Source organism: Sceloporus occidentalis, unplaced genomic scaffold (genome assembly GCF_023333645.1).
Source record: "Sceloporus occidentalis isolate IW3139 unplaced genomic scaffold, rSceOcc1.0.p SCAF_5, whole genome shotgun sequence".
Lineage (NCBI taxonomy): Eukaryota > Metazoa > Chordata > Lepidosauria > Squamata > Phrynosomatidae > Sceloporus > Sceloporus occidentalis.
The window spans coordinates 11992203-12013639 of NW_028316985.1; the positions used below are offsets into that span (position 1 = coordinate 11992203).

The following is a 21437-nucleotide window of genomic DNA, read 5'->3' on the forward strand; positions in this document are numbered from 1 at the left end:
TTCCAGGAAATTGCTTTTGACAGCTTCATTGCCATGCTTTTTGGTTGCTGCGGCAATGATGCGGGGCAAAAAGGGCAGCAGGGAGCCACTCATCTGTCAAGCCCCTAACTGAAAGAAAAAAGTTGGTAGCATTAACTTTTGTAAACTCAAATCTATGAAAGCTCATGATACCAACTTCTTTCTTTCGTTTAGTCTCAAAGGGGCTACAGGGTCTCTTTGCATACTGATTTTCCAGAGTAACACATCTAAGCTTTTAGATTCTAGATCTTATAGCCTTCGCTCATTATTTTGAAAACATGAGCAGCAGCATCTCAACCAAAGAGCATAAGGCATGAAGGGGAACCTGTAGGAGGAGATTATATCTAGGCAACAGACAGATGCTGGTCTTCCTAGCTTGCTCTAGCAAACACCTGCACCTGCTTGTTTCTCTTTCTCCTCATTCAGATAAAGGTCTCAGACCAAAGCCAGCAATGACTCTATCTGCAGATTCACCTTTTCTGTCACCAATTTGCTTGTGGAGGAACTGAAAGTTGTCCCATTCCCCCCCCCCCCCCCCCAGTTCCTGACTCATAGGTTTGGGTCATTTTTCTTTCTTTCTTTCAGACAAGCCCCTCAAAATTGTAGAAAAGTTTCTTCCACACTGCCCTTGCCTTTTGTTTTGAGCAATAAAGTGCAACGGCATTACCTTTGGCCATTTCAGTGACAAGAGTGTCAATTTTAGTTATTTCTCAAGTAAGGTCTATTCATTCTTTGGAAAATGTTAGTGGAAAGAAACTGGTCCATTTTAAAAATTAAATTTAACTCCCCCCCCCAAAAAAAGCCTCAAACAGCAACAATGTAACTGTTAATGTTAATGTGCTAATAATTTATCATTCTACCTATTACCCATGAAAAACAAGGAATGTGTTACATTGAGTAATGACTGACATGATTCAACTTTTTAGCCAGATGACATTTGCTCCTGTTCTAACTTTTCCAGTATCTACATAATCTCTTCTTTAAAGAAAATAAATAGGTTCCCTTGTCCAATGTTGGGGAAGCCCTTCCACACATCCTCACCCTCCTGATGCTCTGGAAACAGTCTTAAGTCCAGAACCCGCCAACAGCAGATGTCTGCTGTTAGCAATTCCAAATATCTTACAAAGAAGCCAAGACAGAAGAAACAGCATGAATTGCAGTAAACACTGCATGTATCATAAGGAGTGACAAATAATCACATGTATCTTATCTCCTTTGTTTAAGGATTTTTCTTCCCATCCTCCTCTCTTCCTGTTTAAAAAAAACCCAAAGCCAAAGCATCATTCAAAGGGAACCCAGCCATTCTGACACATCTGGCAAAAAGATGCAGCAATAAATAAATAAAATAAAAAAGCTACTAAGAGGGCATGCTGCTTAACAACATATCCTGGGGAATGTATGCTGTATTAACCAAAGGTTTAAAACCAATATTTGTCCTATAGAGTAATCTCCTTACCATGGCTTTCCTCTCCTCTGCCTCCTCCAAAGCAAAATGTGCTGAACCCTTTAGCTTTCTTGTTTCTAGTTTCCAGATTACAAGATCCCAAGTGTCACACAGTGGATTACCCTTCCTAACCAGAGCGCTGCCCCCCTCCTATCTTCCGTGTCTTCCAACTTGTCCAGTGTTACTTAAATGGAATTATCTGCCACAATCCATATACAGAATCTGCCTAGCCCACTTATCTCAAGATTCTGTATGTCACCTAACAGATTATCCTTTTTAATCCATACATTGAATCTACATAACATATGTCTTTAATTCACGGTCGCTGATGAGCTATAGTATCACTGAATGGATTATTTCTCTTAATCCATTATTGGCAGTTGTAAGAGTGTTCTCTGAAGAGAACCCCCAGCCCCATCTTGGTGACACATGCATGCAGGGTTTTAGTTTTCTGCAAACAGAGTCCTGTCATATGTCAGGCACAGTGTGACATAAGTACCTGTTAGTGATGTCCTCTGTGCTCCATGATACTGAGCTATGTCTTTCAAACAAATGTCTATTTCAGGCTGATGGGGATTTAATAAACTAAGATTAGGCATGTTGAGGCCACAGTTTCTGCTTTCAGTTGTGTTCCTTTAAATCCCGAGTTGCTACAGTGACATTCTCCAAGTTAAAACCGATTATACGTGGGTAAGACTGAGGGCAAATTTTTGTCCTAGTGACACAAAGTCGTCCAATTTGCTAAGAACCAGAAGGAAAAGGAATTTTTGCAGCTAAACTATGTTGCATGTAACAATCACATATTCAGATTTAAAAACCAGACACTTGAATAGTTATGTGTGTGTGTGTGTCTGTGTCTGTGTCTGTGTCTGTGTCAGAGAGAGAGAGAGAGAATGGATTGCGAAAATAGCACAAGAAGAAATAGTGGACAAATACCAACTCCAAATACATACCATTATAAAACAATTGGTATATTAGGGAAAATTTAATTCAAAAAGTGCATAGTAGGAGATTTTTATGAAAATGCTTATGAATTTAGAAGAAGACTTCCTATGAACAGATTTGCAAAGTGCTGCAGAGATAGGATGGAACCTGTGAATGGCTCTCCCCCTTTCACAATCCATCTTGAACAAAACACCAAAGGGAAAAGTGTCCTCAGGCTGGTAAACATAATGGAAAAATCCACTCATCCCATTTTCAGCAAAGTACAAAAAACAGAAACAAGAATGAATTAAGATCAGCCTGAGACAGCTCCAAACAATCTTTTGAGAAAGAACTAGCACCCAGCAATTCACAGATGAAAACTAGGACATGTGAGGCCAAGGAACAGCCAAGTGTAGTCAAGATGGCCAAAGTTACTGATCCGGAAGAACACACAAGCTATGAGGGGCTACAGCAGTAAGCTTTTGCTTGACCCTACTGGTAGAGACAACATTCCACCTCTTCCTCTCTTCTTTCTCTTGAGTTAACTGAGTGCAAACTAATTTTGTACTTTGAACTCAGTTTTTCAGCAAGTGAAGCAAGCTGAGGACAAAGGGGGAAAGTGGGAGGAGGAGAGAGAAAGTGGGAAGCAGATTTTAGAAGCAGCTGAAAAAGAGGGACAACAGAAGATAAATCAGGACTGTCCCTGCCAAACTGGGAGGACTGGAGGCTATGAAAAGGTGCTGGCCTAAAGATTCATCTGTAATGTTCATAGGAAGAGATCTTCACAACTATGGTGCCACAATTTCAGATTTTGTGCTGAATATTAATAGATCAATGGATGGAACAGTACTGAATCCTAGCCTAAATTAGAATCAGCTTTTGATTTCCCAGTTCTAGGGAGAAAAATGTGAAGGTATGATCTCTCAACAAACCACAGGCACAAGTTGGAAAAAATACATTTTGGGCTACAACTCCCAGAATTTACTACCCAGCATGGCCATGCTGAATTTGGGATTTTGAGAATGGTAATTTGTCCAACCTCTAGACCCAAGTATATTGATATATACACTATGGAATACTTAAAACATGCAAAAAGAAGGTTTTGATGCATAGTAGACATGATATAGCAAAACTCTAGTAATATACAACATTATTGAATATGAATATTAATTATATTTCATGAATCTATGAAAGCCATCACATATGATGTTTCTACTGATTTTTCTTTCTTGTTTGACTCTATGAAACACAAATGAATTGGGAGAAGAGATTTATTATGGACATTGCTTTCGCCTTTGCTGCCACTTCTTTACTTACATAAAATGTCAAGACTTCAGTACTATGTCTCCTTTGCAACAACAGGACTTTAGGATAAACATGTGCCAGATTGTGTTGCATTTCAATGCATTTCAAATTTTGATATGCATGTGTCTTTTATGTTTAAAAATATAATGTAGTGGCTGAGAAAATATCCAGGCATTAAAGTCTTCTGTAATAACTCTTCACAGGTGAGAATCTATTACCACAGCACATTTTCTGCCATTCCTGACATGGTATTCCCTTGCAGATGTCTTGGTGTTAACCAGTGCATTGTATGCCAGTAACCTTGGGAACAGAAACACATTCAGAGTTTCTCTTCCAGGAATACTTGGCAGCATCCACACAACATGTTTTCAAAGGAATCACATCACAGAAACAAGAAAACATGCTAGACTCCTCCAGAAGATGAAAACTTAAAACAGTTCAATTTGTTCATATCCTGGGGCCAAGCTGAAACCCCTGCCCCAAATTTATTATGGCCCATTTGCAGGTGTCCACAATCCCCACCACCACCAGAAGTCCTCTGGGAAAAAAGGCTAGTGTGGTGTAAACCTTTCGTTATTGCATTTTCACACACAAAAACAAATCTTGCCCCCTGTAAAGGATTGCAAGAGCTTCTGCAGAATTTTCATACTTTGGGACATCTTTCAAGATTGTTCCTTTGGACAGAAATTCATTTTTCTGCACGGAAAACGTTTCCCCCTAAATAAGTGGTGGTAGTGATTTTGCATGTAATATAGTTTTCTGTCCACAACACCACATTTATATCTGCAAAAGCAAACTGTCCTGAAAAACATTGCCTCTTTCTCCTTTATTGCAGCCAGATGCCCTTAGCTTAAGGACTGTGTGTTTTGTTTTGATCAAGTTTGTTTTTTGTTTGTTTGTTTGTTTGTTTGTTTTGCATCAAGGATATCCAAAGGAACAAATATTCTTCATGTCTCAAGGTGGTACATTACTATATAGCATATAGGATTATGGGTATGGGAATGAGAACCATGGCTGTTCTTGGTGCCACAAAACTGGTTTCAATGTCATGTTTTACTCCCCACCCATCATCCAGTTTTGAACCCAAACTATTAGGTTTAGTACTTGCAGCTCACTCTTTAAAATCATCATAACACATCATTTTCTATACAGCACTAAAGTCATCCCTCCCCCCCCCCAAAAAAAGCCATACTAAACTTGCTTTCCTTCTTGTAATGTCTAGTTAGAGATCAACAAGATAGTGAGAGAAACTTATATTTCCTTTTCTTTCCTACTCCAGACAGAGCTGAGCACCATAGGAAATGCATAAAACTCCTGAGAAATTTCCTCAAAATTCTTTTGGCTTCCCCTTAAAGTTCCTCAGATGGTTTGCTTGAGGTGGAACCTCCAAATACTCTAGTAATTTTTGCTTACAGCAGAATTTTGGTGGCACATTTATGTAGGGTATGAGCAGTTCTGACTTGGGAATATCAAATTCATAGGGAATGAAGAAATATCTCAGCACTGATCAAATGAGAGACCCCCACAATGAATGTGTGATCAATCCCACTACTCTTACGGCAATCTCATGGCTGCATAATTCTGTTAGTTACACATACACACAGTCCATGCCTCTCAGATTTTCCCATCATGTTGAAGATCCTTGTACATGCATACAACTTATGCTGTAGGGACAAGGTGTAGCAATGGAAGGACAATAAGATGCCCCCCAAAATATGAATTTTGCCCCTCAAATTTTTAGCATTGCAGTAACAAAAACATCCATTGAGCATTTGGAGATACAGTTTAGGTATGGAAAGAAAAGAGAAAGGCAAAATTACAAGGTGAAGCTAACTCTGTAAATATAAGAGCCCTCCTCCTCCTCCTCCTCCTCCTCCTCCTCCTCCTCCTCCTCCTCCTCCTCCTCCTCCTTGCTGCTGCTGCTGCTGCTGCTATTGTTGTTTTGTGCCTTCAAGTTTTTTTTCAACTTATTGCAACCCTAAGGTGAATCTATCATGGGAAGCATAGTGGTTTGAGTGTCTGACTACAATTCTGGAGACCAGGGTTCAATTCCCTACTTGACCATGAAAACCCCTTGGTGATCTTGAGGAAGCCACACTCTCTTAGCCTCAGGGGTGGGCAATGGCAAACTCCTCTGAACAAATCATGCCAAGAAAATCCCATGCTAGGGTCACCATAAGTCAGAAATGACTTCAAAGCACACAACAACAACAGCAACAACAGCAGCAGCAAAGCATGAGTCACCATGGCCAAATCTAGAATCACGCAAAGTTGGTGGACTTGTTTTAATTGTGCAAATGCCCACCTGAATACCAATGAAACCTGAACATCCTGGCTGAGGGTTGGATTTAGGATTACACCCAAACTGCTTCAGGAGAAATAGAACCCCATTCAGCATAAATTGACTCTCTGTTCCCTCATCCGTCTTTTGACTGATATCTTTTTAATAACTTTTAACATTTCAATACATTTTTGGTAAGGAATTTATTTCTTCATGATCTGTTTGCATAAAGCCACTGGCTCCTACTTTAAAAAATACTGGGGAGGTCGGAGAAGAGTTACATATAAACAGCGTTTTTGCAGCAAATTTTTTTTTGAAAAATAATAATAAATAATTAAATAAATAATAGAAAATAGAAAATATCAGTAACAAAATCTCATGGCAGTTGGTCATTGTTTTGATGGGACATTTTGGTATGTTGATGCACCATTTGCATCCTTATTATGCACTGAAGGTCTTTTTAGGATAACAATGTATGCCCAGATTTCATGGTTCTACCTCTTCATATGTTCCTTGAATATTTTGTATGTTTTTTTTAGAACAGAACTGGCATTTGTCATACAATGCAGAGGCTTTCTTTTCCCCATCACCAACTTGAGACAACCTCGTTTTGTAAGAATCTTTTTTTTAAAAAAAAAGAAAATCCCATAAATTGCATTATAAATCCAACTGTGATTCTATCATTCATTCATATATATATATATATATATATATATATATGGTCTGCTTCTCTTCCCCCCCCCCCCTCTTCCCTTCGGAAAAGTGATCAATACCTGAATGAAGGAAGAAAGCATGGTGTTGCCTAGATAAACTCTTCTAGAAAGCAGATTTACAAAGTTATTTACGAAAGCTATTTAAAAAGTAAAAACTCTTTCACAAAGTGTATTTATGAAGTTTTATACACAGTTTTGCACCATTCCTGAAGAATATAAGTGCACAAAGCAAGATGCATATATGTAGATATATCCATGTGCAGACATGTCCATGTGCAGACTTCTGTGTGATTAAAAACACACAGACATATGTGGATAATGATGAAGCTTGAGACTGTGGTGCATTGAGCACATCACAAGAAGGCATGGATCATTATAAAAGACAATAATGCTAGGAAAAGTAGAGGGTTGAAGAAGGAGAGGATGACTGCATTCCAGATAGATGGACTCAATCGGGGAGGTCATGGACATAAATTTGCAGGACCTGAGCAAAGCAGTGGAGAAAAGGGGTTCTTGGAGATGTCTCATCCAAGAACCCCAGGGTCACCATGAGTCAGGATCGACTTGAGGGCAGCTAACAACAACAAACAACAATGATGAAGCTAAGAATCAACTGACACTGTAGATTTCAAGATCTGAACTGGCGTTTCTTGATGTGCTTGGTCAGCCCCATCACAACATTCCTCAGTAAATCCAGAAATCTGTTTTTCTCCAATATGGGTTAGTTTGGCTGGCTCCACATGCTGCTGAGTCCATCGTCTTGGACTGGCAGGGATATAAAGAAGATACTCTCCCCCTCTCTTGGCATTCTGTGCAACTTGTAATGGTTGGGGTGAGCAAGAGATAACAGATGTTCCCACCCACACAAATGGCAATGGTGAAAGGCACTCCTGCTACTATGGGGGCATCCCCATCTTACTGTTTCAGCTGAAGTAGCATTAAGGCACTGAAGAAAAGAGAGTGACTCATTGTCTACATATAATTTAATGTCTACTGGGAAGAACATGAGGGGGGTTCTTCCCAGGAGTATATGCAATTCACAGATCTTTTCTTCCACATTATAATGTAAGAGGATAGGGTATGTCTACATTACACAGCTATAGGAATTTGATATCACTTTTATTGCCATGCATCTATCCTGTGGAATCTTGGGATTTGTAAACTGATGAGGACTTTAGAATTTTCTGGTCTCTTTCAGGGGACTACACTAGTATAGTACTCTCTGGCAAACTGCAAATCCCAAGATTCCCATAGATGGAACTATGGCATGACATGAGGTTATTTTTACTATAATACTCAGTGGAGGGTGCCATTGTGTGGATTCCCTTCAAGCACTATAAACCTAATTCAGAGATGAGTTGGATGTAGGGGATTAGGATTAGGCACAAGGTTCTTCTCCTGGCAGAGCATTCCTCTGACAGCTGATCTTCAAATGTCTACCAGCTCCAAGACACAAGAGAGTAATCTGCTGGCAGAGCAATTTGTTGGCAGAACTGCTTAAAAACCAGTCACGAGAAATGCCAAAAAAGTAAGGAAATAGGATGGAATGAGGGAGGAGTCCAGCTATGTCAGATTTAAATGTTCACCAGCTTCAAGATGCAGCCACAATGCTGGTACGAAGTTACACTTGATAAAGCATCAAGCTATATGACCATGTATCTACCAGATTCTATGTAACCTTGGAAGCTAAGCAAACTCAGATCTTTCATGTGAGATCCACCAAAGAATACCATCTCTGAGAAGTGTTTGGCTAAGAAAACTCTATGCCATGCACTGACAGGTTAACTGAAGGCACTCACACACTCATAAGCCTATAAAACAGGCCCCCATCCCACCCCAGTATTACAATCCTTCATCTGAAACAATTCATGAATCATGAAAAAAAATATTTGTTTGAATTCTGAAATTACTGCTCCATTTTTTTACATTTTTGAGAAACACTTATTTTTGCTATTTTTGTTTAATAGGGTATTAAACAAATACTGCTGGAGTTTGGTTCCAAGACTTACGTGGATACCAAAATCTGTGGATGCTCGTCCCATTATATATAATGTCATAGTAAAATGCACTAATATAAAATGGCAAAAAACAAGATTTGCATTTTGGAAAAAAATGGTGAATATTTTCAATGCAAAAAAGTGGTTGGTTGTATCTATCAATACAGAATAATGCCCTCAGAATCCTAAAAGTTTGCTAAATATTTGGTAACTTTTAGGTCATTAATAAAGAGATTATCCTTGACTCTTTTTTTATCATAATGGACCAATGTGTCTGCAAACATTAATCCAATTAATATTACAGCTCTATTTTTCTAGCCTTTTCCATTGCAAAAACATGAATTATCTTCCCAAAGTCATAAAGTTTTCTCTTGTATTTTCAAATTCAATAGACAAGATCTCTGGGTAGACTGCCACATTGCAGTTTTTGATGAGTACTAATTTGCTGAATCCCCCCCCCCCCCCCAGCTTCTGCCACAGTCAGCCACAGTATGGAAAAAATCCCCAGGGTTATGCTTACTTCACTGAAAATTAGTTGCAGTTGTTCCTTGTAAATCTCATTTAATAATGTAAGTGGGAGTAATTCGTATTCTCTTCCAAAAGTAGATTTGAAGATGTTTTTCGGGTGCAACGTTTTATACGGAAAATTTCAAGAAAGATCAGTGGAATATTTGTAAAGTAGTTACTTAGTGAAGTAGATATTTAGACTCTTCTATTTCCAAATTGAAGGCACACAAGAACAATAAATACCCTTCAACATTTCACAGATGAAAACTGTGACACAAGCAGTGAACCTACATCAGGGTATGGTCAAGATATCAACATTTATTAATGGGAAAGAACACACAAGCTAGGGCAGACTGCAGTAGTTTCTTTTACCTGAGTCTACTGAGTCTTGCCTTTTCTTCCCTCCCTCCACTGTTGAGTTAGCTGGTTGCAAACTACTTTTGCACATTAAACTCAGTTTTTAGCAGTTAAATAAACTGGGGACAAAGGGTGAAAGGCAGAGATAACCTGGGACATTTAAAAAGCATTTGAAAGAGTGGGATGAGAAGGGATTAAACAAGACTATCTCTGTGAAATCAGGGCAGTTGGAGGGTACAGGTAAGTTCCAAGGCTGGGGGTGAATCCACACGGTAGAAATAAAGCAGCTTGATCCCATTTTAACTGCCATGACTCTATCCTACAGAATCTTGGCATGTGTAGTTTGGTGAGACAACAAAGCTCTCTAACAGACCAGGCTGAATACTTGATCTCAACTACAAATCCCAGGATTCCACAGGATGGAGCCATAATAAATAAAATGGTGTAAAACTGCTTTATTTCTGCAGTGTGGATACCAGGCAGGAGAGGTTGGATTCAGCAGAGCTCCAGGTAGCCTAGTATCTGCTCATCTTGGCCAGTTAGGATTATATTATAACTAGATAAGGAGTAGGAAGAGATTTGTGCATCCAAGAGTAATATTGGAGGCCTCTTCTTCTATCTTCATTGCTTCTCTTTCTCTTTCTGCCTCAGTCTTCTCACTATTGAGAGGGAGATTAAGAGGCAGGTGGGAGAAGGGATGGAAGCCAGTATGGATTTCTTTTCCTTTTTTCTTTCTTTCCTTTTTTAATGGAGTGGGATATGTATACACACTCTCCTACAAAAGACATTTGAACGTTAGCACTGGGCACATTCCAGGGCAAAGCAATAGAAAGGCCCAAGGTGTCTGGTGCCTGTTTTTCCAAAGTGGTCCCTGCCAAGACAAATATATCAAGGAATTAATTAAAACTTAAGAGCTGGAAAACCCTTCATAATAACCTCATATTCATGGAGAAAGAATGAAGCAAGCCCTCTTTCCAATACATGTGTGAGCGCATGCAAGTACCACATACACATTCCATGTTGTTTCAACAAATACAGCTGTACCATGGCCTGAGCTCTCATTTTTTTTTTTTGCTCTTTGCTTTCAGTGGCAGCATGACTGCCATTTGCCAAGGCTCTGAATAGTCATCTTGGCTATCCTCCCTCAAAAAGAAAGAAAAGAAAACATAGGCCTAAGTTATGTACTAAATAAAGTATTTCATTGTTCCCTCTCTTCCTGCCACCTATAACAGACAATAATTCCAACTGTTGTGCCAGTCATGTATTGTATGCATTGCCAAAAAGAGAAGAACTGCACTGCCCTCCCCCCAAAACATCACAAGGGAACACAGATTTGCATAGCATTTGCATGTGCTAATTTATATGCACATTCAGAAAGAGAACTACTATACTCAGGGTAACCAGTCCTCCTTCTTTTCCAGTATATGTCCTACATTTCATCCTTCTATCCAGGAAGAATTTCAAAATGTCCTCAATTTTGAGCATGGTTAAGAAGCCCATAGAGTAACACCACATTTGCTGTTCCCCTTTAAGAAAGATGACTACTTGTCAATTTGTCCTCACTGCAAATAGGGAGATAGGATGAATCCTTCTAGAGTTCATTTTTCCTAGGAGCAGCAATAGACCAGATTTCCTGCATTTGTTCTTCATAGGGGAAAAGGACAGCAAATGTATTAAGCTATGGGTTGCTTGCGGACACAGTGCAAATGTTGAATGGGTCCTCCCCCCACTTGTTTTCACCGCAATTGACAATGAAAGTAATAAGTTAAAAGCAGATTCAGTCAATGGTTTGTGGCTAGAAAAGTACAATTTAAGAATTTTTTTTAGATCAGCCTTATATAAATATCTTGCAAGCCAACAAGACATTTTACAAAAGGTAAGTTCATCAGAAAAATATGGTTGAGTACATAATAAAATAACGCATATATAATATAGTTGTAAACAAACCACATGAAATGAATTTATATTTATATTAGTGTTTTTAGCTTTTATTTTGTAATCTTCAGAGGTGGGCACACTTGCTCCTCACAGCTGCCACTTCTGCCCATTAGCTTTTCCCCTATCTTTGCACCCAATTCATAGAGCCACTCACAAGGAGAAAGCAAGATGAGCAGGGCCCAACTCTTCCTTCTCTTTGCTTCTGCCACTGCTTACTTGCTTAGAGGGCACAAAAGAAGAAAGAAGAGAAACAGGGTGAGAGGCTCCAGGGTATGGCAGCCGAGGCAGGATGCCACTGCGATTGGTGTCCAATGAAGCTGACTCTAGATGCTGACCCTCAAGAGACCTATTATTTTTTCAACATTCACAGGTTAAGACCAAACTTGACTCCAAAACACACGTGCAACAGATACAACCACCCAGTTCCATGGCATTCCCTTCTCTTTAATATCTCAGATGCAGGGCTTGTCAACAAGGAGCTTAGGTAATGCAAAAAATAAATACATAAATAAGACAGGATACAATGAAATATATTTGTGGGGTGCCTTTATCCCCCTTAAGTGCCTTTATCTTTTTTAATTGCATTCTATTTTTAAACAAATTATCTGTTTTAATATTGCATTAGTTTAATTCCTTTTTAACTGTCATTTTTGTAAATTTTTAATTGTACTGTGTTTTTAGGCTGTAAGCCACTTTGTATTCCGATTTTGGCAAAAAAGCAGGGTACAAAAATAATAATAACAATAACAACAACAATGCCAAGTGGTAGAGTTTTCGTCGAGGCTTGGGTTCTCCCTTCCTGACATCCCCCAGGCAAGGCTGAAAGCACTGAGAAATTTCTTTTTGTGTCACCAGCTCACAGTGGTGGCCACTTTCAAGTGTTCAGCAAGGAAGGGAAAGAGCCAAAGAAGATGTGGGGAGGGAGAGAAAAGATTGCCATCCAACAGAATGAGATCATGGGGCTGTGAACAGATTACCTTCTCTAGCAACAGACACAGTCCACTTGACAGCAGCCAACACACACACACACACACACACACACACACACACACACACACACTTCTCACTTTAAATAGCTAGTTACCCATGAAGAAGCAGAGCCCAGAAGTCATGATTGAATTGCTCCCTCCTCCCTGCTTTTCCAACAATGAAAGGAAGCCAACATTGACCCAATCCAGCCCTCAAGGGGAAGGCATTCCACAACTGGGGCACCACAACAAAGAAGGCCCCCTCCCTCATCTTTGTATAGGGTACGGCTCCCATTGGTGCTTTTGAAAAATCATATGGACTTTTACCATATGATTTTTTTCTGCTCCACTCTTTAATGAGGCAAGTACCCTAAACTATATAAGCAACTTAAAAATTACAGTTACAGGAGTGAGGTTATCGTTTTGTTCATTATCAGTTGCATCTCCTTGATTTCAGTGGGTCTACTCTAGTTGAGAGTACCATGGGATTTAACTCACTACACACTTCTAAGAAATGATAGTGCTCTTCAAGTGTTAGGAAAGTTCTTCACAAATAACCACCACGATCTCTACAAGTAAAAGAACAGGAACACAATGTAGCTTTTAAGAAGGCTTGGTAGAAATGATCTCTATTTTGCTCCCAATCCTACTGTAGCACACAGAATTGTGAACTGGTACTAAGCATATCAGTTCCTTCTTTTTCTACTGTAGATTCCAACTGCAGAAGTCCAGATTAGCTGCAACTTTCTAGAGGATGTTCTTTTCTGCTGCTCCGAAACTGTGGAATGACCTGCCAGAGGACATCCGTCTTATTATGTCTTTAGATGCCTTCAAGAAGGCGATCAAGACCGATCTCTTCTGGCGGGCCTTCCCGAAAAAGGATAGCCCTATCTGCCTTCAATGATCCATTAATGGTCCATTCCATTTTTGACTAGCTTAAATTATGTTATTGAGATTTCTAGTTCCAGCAATGCAAGAAGTTTTGGAAATGAGGGAAAATTTCACTGCGGACCATAATTCTTATTTAGTGGGGGCAACGCCCTCATTCCCACCCCTATAGCTATACCCCTGCAACAGAACTGGCCCTGAAGACCTTTCCTCTCTGCACTGAAGAAGAGCAAAATAGAAGGAGCAAAAGACTGCAGGCTTCAATTGTGATAATTGAAATCACACATATTCCCATTTATGTTTTTCTTAACGTCCCTACCAATCAAACAAAATTAGGCTTACCTTTTATTTCTCCAAAATTCCCTGATCCCATGGCAAGAAGCTTGTCTTTCCAATCTTTTGATAGTAGCTTTTCAATACTAGGGGTTTCTGAATGAAAGGGGGGGGGGGGGAGAAAGAGAGAGAAGTGTAAGCGAAATCAACATGACTGACGGCACAATAGAACTCATTAAAAGTCTATCTGCTAAAAATAAGAGCTACCCCATCCTGGACCCCAGTTCATAATGACTTCATCAACAAACTGATAAGAGGGGAAAGCGTGAAAAAAAAAGAATGTGTTTTGTCACCTGCTGTTTCAAAATCATTAGCTTTTCCCTCTTACGGAACAAAGCCATTCCATATGACAATGGGCACACAGAAACCTGGCGTGTATTGTTTTTCAATTTAGAGAACAAGTTTCTGCTTATAATGGATGCTTGTCAATTTCAGGGTGTTAGTCTGTGTTAAAAAAATATAATTATGTTGATAAAATGCAGAGTGGGGGAGAGAGAGAGAAAGGCAAAGAATTAGCGCCTAAATCTGCTACATGTAATTATATCCCTCAGTGTGTTTACAATTACATCCACTTTACAATGTGTTTAAACATAGTGTGGTGGTAAGCACGCTGTGGCAAGATCCTTCTCTCCCCCACAGAAGTAACACACACATTGCAAACAAATAATAACAATAATGGGGAGAGTTCAGGGCAACCAGCACTTTGCAAAGATTGTAAAATCCTGGGCAAACAATGAAAGAAGCCTTGCACGGTGTATAAGAATATCAGATGAGCCTTGTTATATCAGATCAAGGACCACTCTATGCCTCTGGAAGCTGCTTCCCAGAGTGGCTTATCAGCTCCCTCCAGGAAGCCCATGAACAGGGCTTCAAGTAGGATCTGAAGGCTGAAGCACCCCAGCAACAACTATCAATAAGTACATATTCTTTTTGAATCAGCAAATGCCTTATAGCCAACATGGCTAATAAACCATTCATAAATCTGTGCTCCATGAATCTAATTCTATCTATGGTAAGAACACAAGAAATTGTCAGATAGATCAGATCAAAGGCCTAACTAGTCCATCATTTTGTTGCCACCATGGCCATCCACATACCTATGGAACATTCACATGATCATGTCTACCTCAACACTTTCGTTTGAGCATTCCAGCAATTGATATATAAATGCATGGCATCTGTTGTAGTGGAAGGAGTATATATCATCATCACATACCAACTAGCAGAGCTACTGGGTAGGTAGAGGGGAAGTTGATACAAATTTCTGGGGTCCAGTAGTCCAAAAGGGGACTTATGACCCAACTATATTGTATCTGTTTTTGTCCTTCTCAGTGGTATCATTAAAATACTAAAGATATTTAGTTGGTCAGCCCTTGCTTCAAGAAAGAGAAGGAGAGTGGCCTAAGTGAAGGAAAGGAAGCTGTGGATTAGAACAAGGGTGCAGTATTGCAAGCCAGCATGGCATAGTGCTTTGAGTACTGGACTACAACTCTGGAGTCCCTGTTCAGCCATGAAACTTACTGGATGACCTTGGGCAAGTCAGATGATCTCTGTCTTAGGTGAAGACAACAAATCTTGCCCCTCAAAAGCCATGATAGGTTTGCCTTAGGGTTGCCATAAGTTGGAAAGCACACAATACACACACACACACAGTGCCCAGAGTGAGAGGATAAGAAGAAGAAGGGTCAGGGGGTGGTATCAAAAACAAAAACAAGCCCAACAGTTAAAACACAAGACCTCCAAAGATGGTAACAGAATCTGGAAAGAGCCCTGGAGGTGATCAGCCTTAGAGGAGAAGGATGAGCAACAGCATTGCCTCCATCTCCCCATCTCAGAGCATCTGCTGGACCAAAAGTTGAGACCCACTTGCCTAGAGGGACCAAGCATTTAGTCTGAATGAGTATAAGACAACTTCTTGTGTTCTTAAAATGCTCACAAGTAGTACATGAGAATCTATTATTTATTCACTTCATAAACATATTGCTTGCTTTTAATATATGTCTCCAGGATTTTCAGGGATATATATTTGTAGGGTGTGGATGGGCTCAGTGTTTATAACTCTTGTATTCTGACCTTGTTTTTTATACAAATTTTTAATGCATAAGTAAAATACAAATGCTAATACAACTCAGGGGATGTTAAACTGGGTTCCAAACAATGTAATTGCATATTCTTGTCAGCATTTAGAAGGGTGCACAATTACAATAGCTTTCAATCCTGCGATTAGTGCTGCATTCAGTTCGAAAATGGAGTGTACTAAAAGATAAGTGCTCCAGTATGTTCCATCTAAATAACAATGGCCACACTTACTATCTCCATCTAAGACATATAACTGTTTCCTCTACTTTTGTGCTTATGTGTATTTGCTCCCGCATTTTTTACCCCCTACCAGGAACTGAAAGAGAGTACATGTTAACTTTTCAAAGGGACCGTCTGGCCTAGAGACCGTATACTTATTAGCAACTGGTTAATTCCCTCCATGGAAATAAAAAGGCATTACAAGGATCCTCCATTCTCTTTGCTGGCTAATTTTGCTGGAGATTTTATGTGTGACTCTTTTCTCAACCTACTCCATGGCAGTTAAGATCTCTATAGAACAAGGACAAAATGAGTCTTGATGGAAAAGAAATGTGGGCAACCTGGAGTCCTTAAAGCTTATTCATGTACCCAATTGCCACATTGATCTGAACAGAGAGAATTTCCAAGCTGCTAAGTCTAATGCTATCTTCTTTTTGGGCCAAGGTATTCTGGGACATGGGAATCTGGGATGGGGCCTAAAACCCCCAAAGTCACCAGATTTCATCTGATCTTGGAAGCTAAACAGGGTCATCCCTGATTAATACTTGGATGGAAGACAGCCAATGAATACCAGATGCTGTAGGCTATATTTCAGAAAAAGGAATGGACAAAAATACCTCTGGGTATTCCTTGCCTAAGAAAACCCTATGAAATTTATGGGGTCACCATAAGTCAACAGGTGACTTGAAGGCACATATACACACATTCTGGGACAAGAGGATGGCCTCCCCATGGTATTCCACATGTAGTATCCACTGGCTTGTCACTAGAAGCTCACTTTGGCATCACTGAAGAAACAGAATCCTCTGTCACATCTGAGGAACACACCCTTTCTTAGGAGCAGGAAGTAATGCCAGTTTGTAGGACCCAGAGGAAATAGGATGGATTACTTGCTCCACTTCTAATTTTTGTGGTTTGAGGAAGCTGCCTTATTTTGCCTATTGTAAGGTCTGTCTAGAGGTTACATCATGGGCTCATCTAGTTCAGAATATATCTTCTGTACCTGGCAATGAATATCCAATATCAGTTCAAGGTCTGCTGCCTGACGTTTAACCTTAGATACATGGGATTGAACCTGGTTATATGACTATCACTAGGAGGCACACAGCACCATTTACAACCCAGAAAGTGTTCAGATGATACGTTCTCAACAAGAAAACCTCTTTTGCATAATAACAAAACCCTTTCCTCTATTTTAACTTATGGGAATATATGTAACACTGATAGGAATGAGTTTCTGGTTTAAACTGCCCATTTAAAATGTTCCTAGACAAACAGGCTGACTCAAGATAGATCAGTTTCTTATGTTATTATGTAAGTTGCCCTTAATTCTACAGCAATGTTGTGCAGTTGGACACAAAATGTGGAACTGGAAAAAATGTGAAGTTTGAAAATATGCAGTTGGAAAAGTAGGAGTAAAAGTAAGTACATTACATATTTATTAAGCATTTACATGACAAAAGGAATCAGGGAATCCTGGTGAAGACAGGAGAAACTCAGTTTTGGAGTTGTACCATTTTTGGTAGCACAAATTTGATCAGTCTTTGGGAAGGGATTTTGCTCTGGAGTAAGTATCACTGAGTTGGGATTTACATTATCATAGAGTTTGCATTATCATAGAGTCCAACCCCCTGTTAGTTTCATAGAGTCCAACCTAAAGCACTCCTAAGAGTATTAACACACTCAGATGGATGAATCACTGGACCGCCCCATTAGTTAATAAACAAGGGCAGATGTATTGTACATTTGTGGCTACAAATGAATTGTAGCTGTACAGTAGATACAAAAACTATGATATCTGCAGAGAAGCTAACACAGAATATAAATACAGAGCACATATGATTTGTGTGTTATTTAGCTTTTCTAGGTATGAGAGAATTTGGTGGGCTTTTGATCTGCAAATCTGACAACCCACCGATTGCCATGCCCCACATTATTCAATGCTGGCGAAGTGAACATGCACATGCTGAAGCATTCACAGTTCATGTTACTGCCATTGAATAATATGGGTTGTGATAATCTCTATATTTTTTAGAACCTGCAAGGAAGTCCAGAACCAAACCACCATCAAAATGGCCCACTGTTTTTGCTTTTAAAACCCTCATTTAGGTTAACATTCCATGCTTTTATCACCTTGGTGGAGAAATCTCTAAGTTGAGTGATACCTTATTCCACTGTTTTAGCATTTGCGTATGGAGTGAAATTGGAAAAGGACTTCTGATATTATCTAAATTTAGGGTGATGAACAGCATAGAAAAATGATATCCTTTTCTGGCCATGCCCATTGACACAATTGATCCTTTTGTTTTGAGTCCACTGAGATTCCACCTCTTCTCCCCATCATGTTGCTACCAAAAATGAGTGACCACAGAAGTTTCGTGGGCCAAATTCTGATTCTTTGGAGGGTGGATTAGGCCTGTGAGATGGACTCTTCTTAACTCATAATCAATGAGTCTGATTAATATAAAGGTGAAGATTTCCCCAGGCATCACTAACAAGTATGTTCCATGTTTAAATTGTTTCCCTGTGTGAATACTTCATGAAGGGTTAAAAATACTAACAACAACACTGAATAGGTCATATAAACATTGGTATATTTCTTTTTCTCCTTTCTGCTGTTCCTTTTTTTAAAAAAAAAAATCCTTGAGTAGTAAGCAAACAACCCCGACTACCATGGTATTTGCGGTAGAAGACTGTCAGTCATTAAAAGCTAACAAACCTTTGCAAAGCAGGAATGCAGCAATAGAAATCCATTGTGAACTAACAATAGACTACAGAACCTCCAGGCACCAAAAGCAGACCATTTTACCTCTAAGTCTATTGTCAGCAAAGTCCGTGACAAAGATTTCCCCAGCAGCTAGACAAAATATTCACCCTAGTGTGCTTGTAAAGAAACAGAAGACTTCTGTGTAACTTGCACAGTTAAAGCAACAGTCACACAGTTTGAGACATCAATAGACTACAGCTACAGTTTGGCTTGACAGGTATAAAGCAGCGGCCCTTGACCCAAGTACAGAATCCTTGGCAAAATCATCATCATCACCATCATCTGCCTATTTATGAAGCAGAAGCAGCAAAGGCTAATAAGGCATCCTGTACACATTTTTACTGTAACTTAAATACACAACAATGTAGAGCGCTGAGATACACAACAGTGTACAGTGCCTTGGTATTTACAGGGGTTTGGATCCAGGATCCTCTGTAGCCAGCAAAATCCGTGGCTGCTCAAGTCTCATTAAATACAATGAATGGCATAGGAAAACTTTGTTCCTTATATAAAATGGCAAAATCAAAGTTCACTTTTTGGAATATATATATTTTTCTGAATATTTTCAAGCTGTGGATGGTTGAATCCATAGCTAAAGAATCCATGGATACCGAGCACCCACTGTAGTTATGCTGGATCCCAATGTTGTGCAACTTCTCTTGCAACAATCAATGAGTTCTACACCCACTGAGTCCAACATGAGCGAGAGGGCTGTGTGTGTGTGATTGTAGGACAACTGGCTGTACTAAACCAAATTTATGTAACCTCCAAGAAAGTCCACTTGTTTACACATTTGTTTACACTGTTTGCACAATTATTTTTACACTAGTGTAGTGCTGCAATCAAAATGAGTATTATCGATACCATATTATTTCCAATTTCTATGTATAGTTGTGAAAGCTAGACAAAAGCAGACAGAAAGAAAAAAACCTCATTTGAAATGTAGTTTTGGAGGAGAACTCTAAGGATGCAATGGACCTTTAAAAAGACAAATGAATGGGTGCTAGAACAAATCAGGCCTGAATGTTCATTAGAAGCTAAGATGACTAAGCAGAGGCTAGTGTACTTTGGACATATCATGAGATGACATAATTCACTGGAAAAGACAATACTGCTTGGTTAACTAGGACGCAATAAAGCCACAGCCTTGAATTTGCAAGCACCTGCAGGACTGTTGGGAACAGGATCTCTTATTCATAGAGTCACCATAAGTCAAAGTCAATGTGAAGGCAATTAATTAACACAGGATTCAGCGTGTGTTAAATGAGGTGGCATCTGAAAACAGGTTCCCAATTTAGCTGCATTCCTGGACTCACCTTTGAACCTGGAGGCCCAGGTTTGTGTGGTGCTTTTGCACACTTATGAGAGCTTGTGCATCAACTACATCTGTTCCTTGAGACGCTGGATCTGGCTATGTTGATACATGCCTTAGTTACATCCCATTTGAACTACTATAATACACACCGCTTGGGGCTGTTTTTGAAGCATGTTCAGAAATGCCAGCTGGTCTAAACAGGTGAAACAGTTCCACTGACTGCCAGTTTTGTTTCTGGTCACGATTCAAAGTTATGACATATAAAGCCCATCACAAGTATGGTTGGTGGGGTCACAAGACAGGGCCTTCTTGGTGGCTGCCCCTAGACTGCAACTCCATTTCCAGACAGGTCAGAGAGACCTCTAAAACTGAAAGATTTTAAAGAATGGACTGGAGGGTGCTGTATTGTTTTAAAGTGCTTTTATCTTTTAAATTACATTTTAATCTTTTATTGTGTGATATGTTTTAACACTGTAACAGTTTAATTCTAATTTACTGCTCCCTTTTTGCATGTTTTTAAATATATTATTCTTTAAAATTCTGAACTGCTTTGAGTCTCAGTTTTGAGGGGAAGTGAGACAGAAATAAATATAACAGCAACAACAATAATATAACAACTGACAGGGTATTTCTGAGAAATAATGTGCTCACTAAACAATGTTCCTCTTTCAAATGTAAACAGTTCCAATGCACACAGTTGAAACATAAGATGTAGAAACACACTTCAGCCAACAGGGCAAATTCCATAAATCAGGCAAAGCACATTAGGGAAAATGTGTTAAAACTGTGCCGAGAAAGCACAAAATATCACACCCAGATACACAACACAGACAAGGAGAAAATGGAGGTGGGGTTTGGAGAAACTCAACAAAGTCTATACTAAGCAGTTTTCACATTCCTGCTGAGGGCATAATAGTTGGTCCTTCCACTTCATGCCAGTCCTTTTACCCTCAACAACAGCCCTGCAAGGTAAGGCAGGATGACAGGGTATGTGGCCAGATCTTAGAGATCTAGCCCTTTGAGACTCACTGGAGACCTGAATTGTGGCCTATCCTATGTAGGGCCTCTCTAACCATTGTCAGCATTCTCTGGCGAATGTCACTGTTTGCTAGAAAAGGAAAGAAGAAGTGTGGATAAGGGAGATACAGTCTCCCCTTCTCTGCCTTGAGAAATGAAATCTACACTCAGTGTTTCACCAAGCATCCATTATTTTGACCCATCAGGGCCTCTTTCCTCCTTGCCATTCTCTCCCCTCCCCAGTCATATCTCCTCTTTCTCTCTCTCTTTCATTCTCTCTCATTCCCTCCCACCCTCCCTCTCTTTGACAGCTGTCTTCCTATCATCCCAACAGGTGCTATTAGGCTCTGAACAAAGGCTAAGGCTT

At 39.6% G+C, this 21437-nt stretch overlaps 1 protein-coding gene across 7 annotated transcripts in view; it reads right to left on the reverse strand.

The window, feature by feature from the left end:
• The window catches only part of SOX5 (SRY-box transcription factor 5), a 454554-nt gene that overhangs the window by 242665 nt on the left and 190452 nt on the right, over positions 1-21437 (reverse strand). For all 7 annotated transcript variants that reach the window (XM_089527613.1, XM_089527612.1, XM_089527609.1 and 4 more), the window contains one exon: positions 13683-13769. In XM_089527613.1, coding sequence (XP_089383739.1) covers positions 13683-13769 — 87 coding nt within the window. The remainder of the gene's footprint in view (positions 1-13682; positions 13770-21437) is intronic.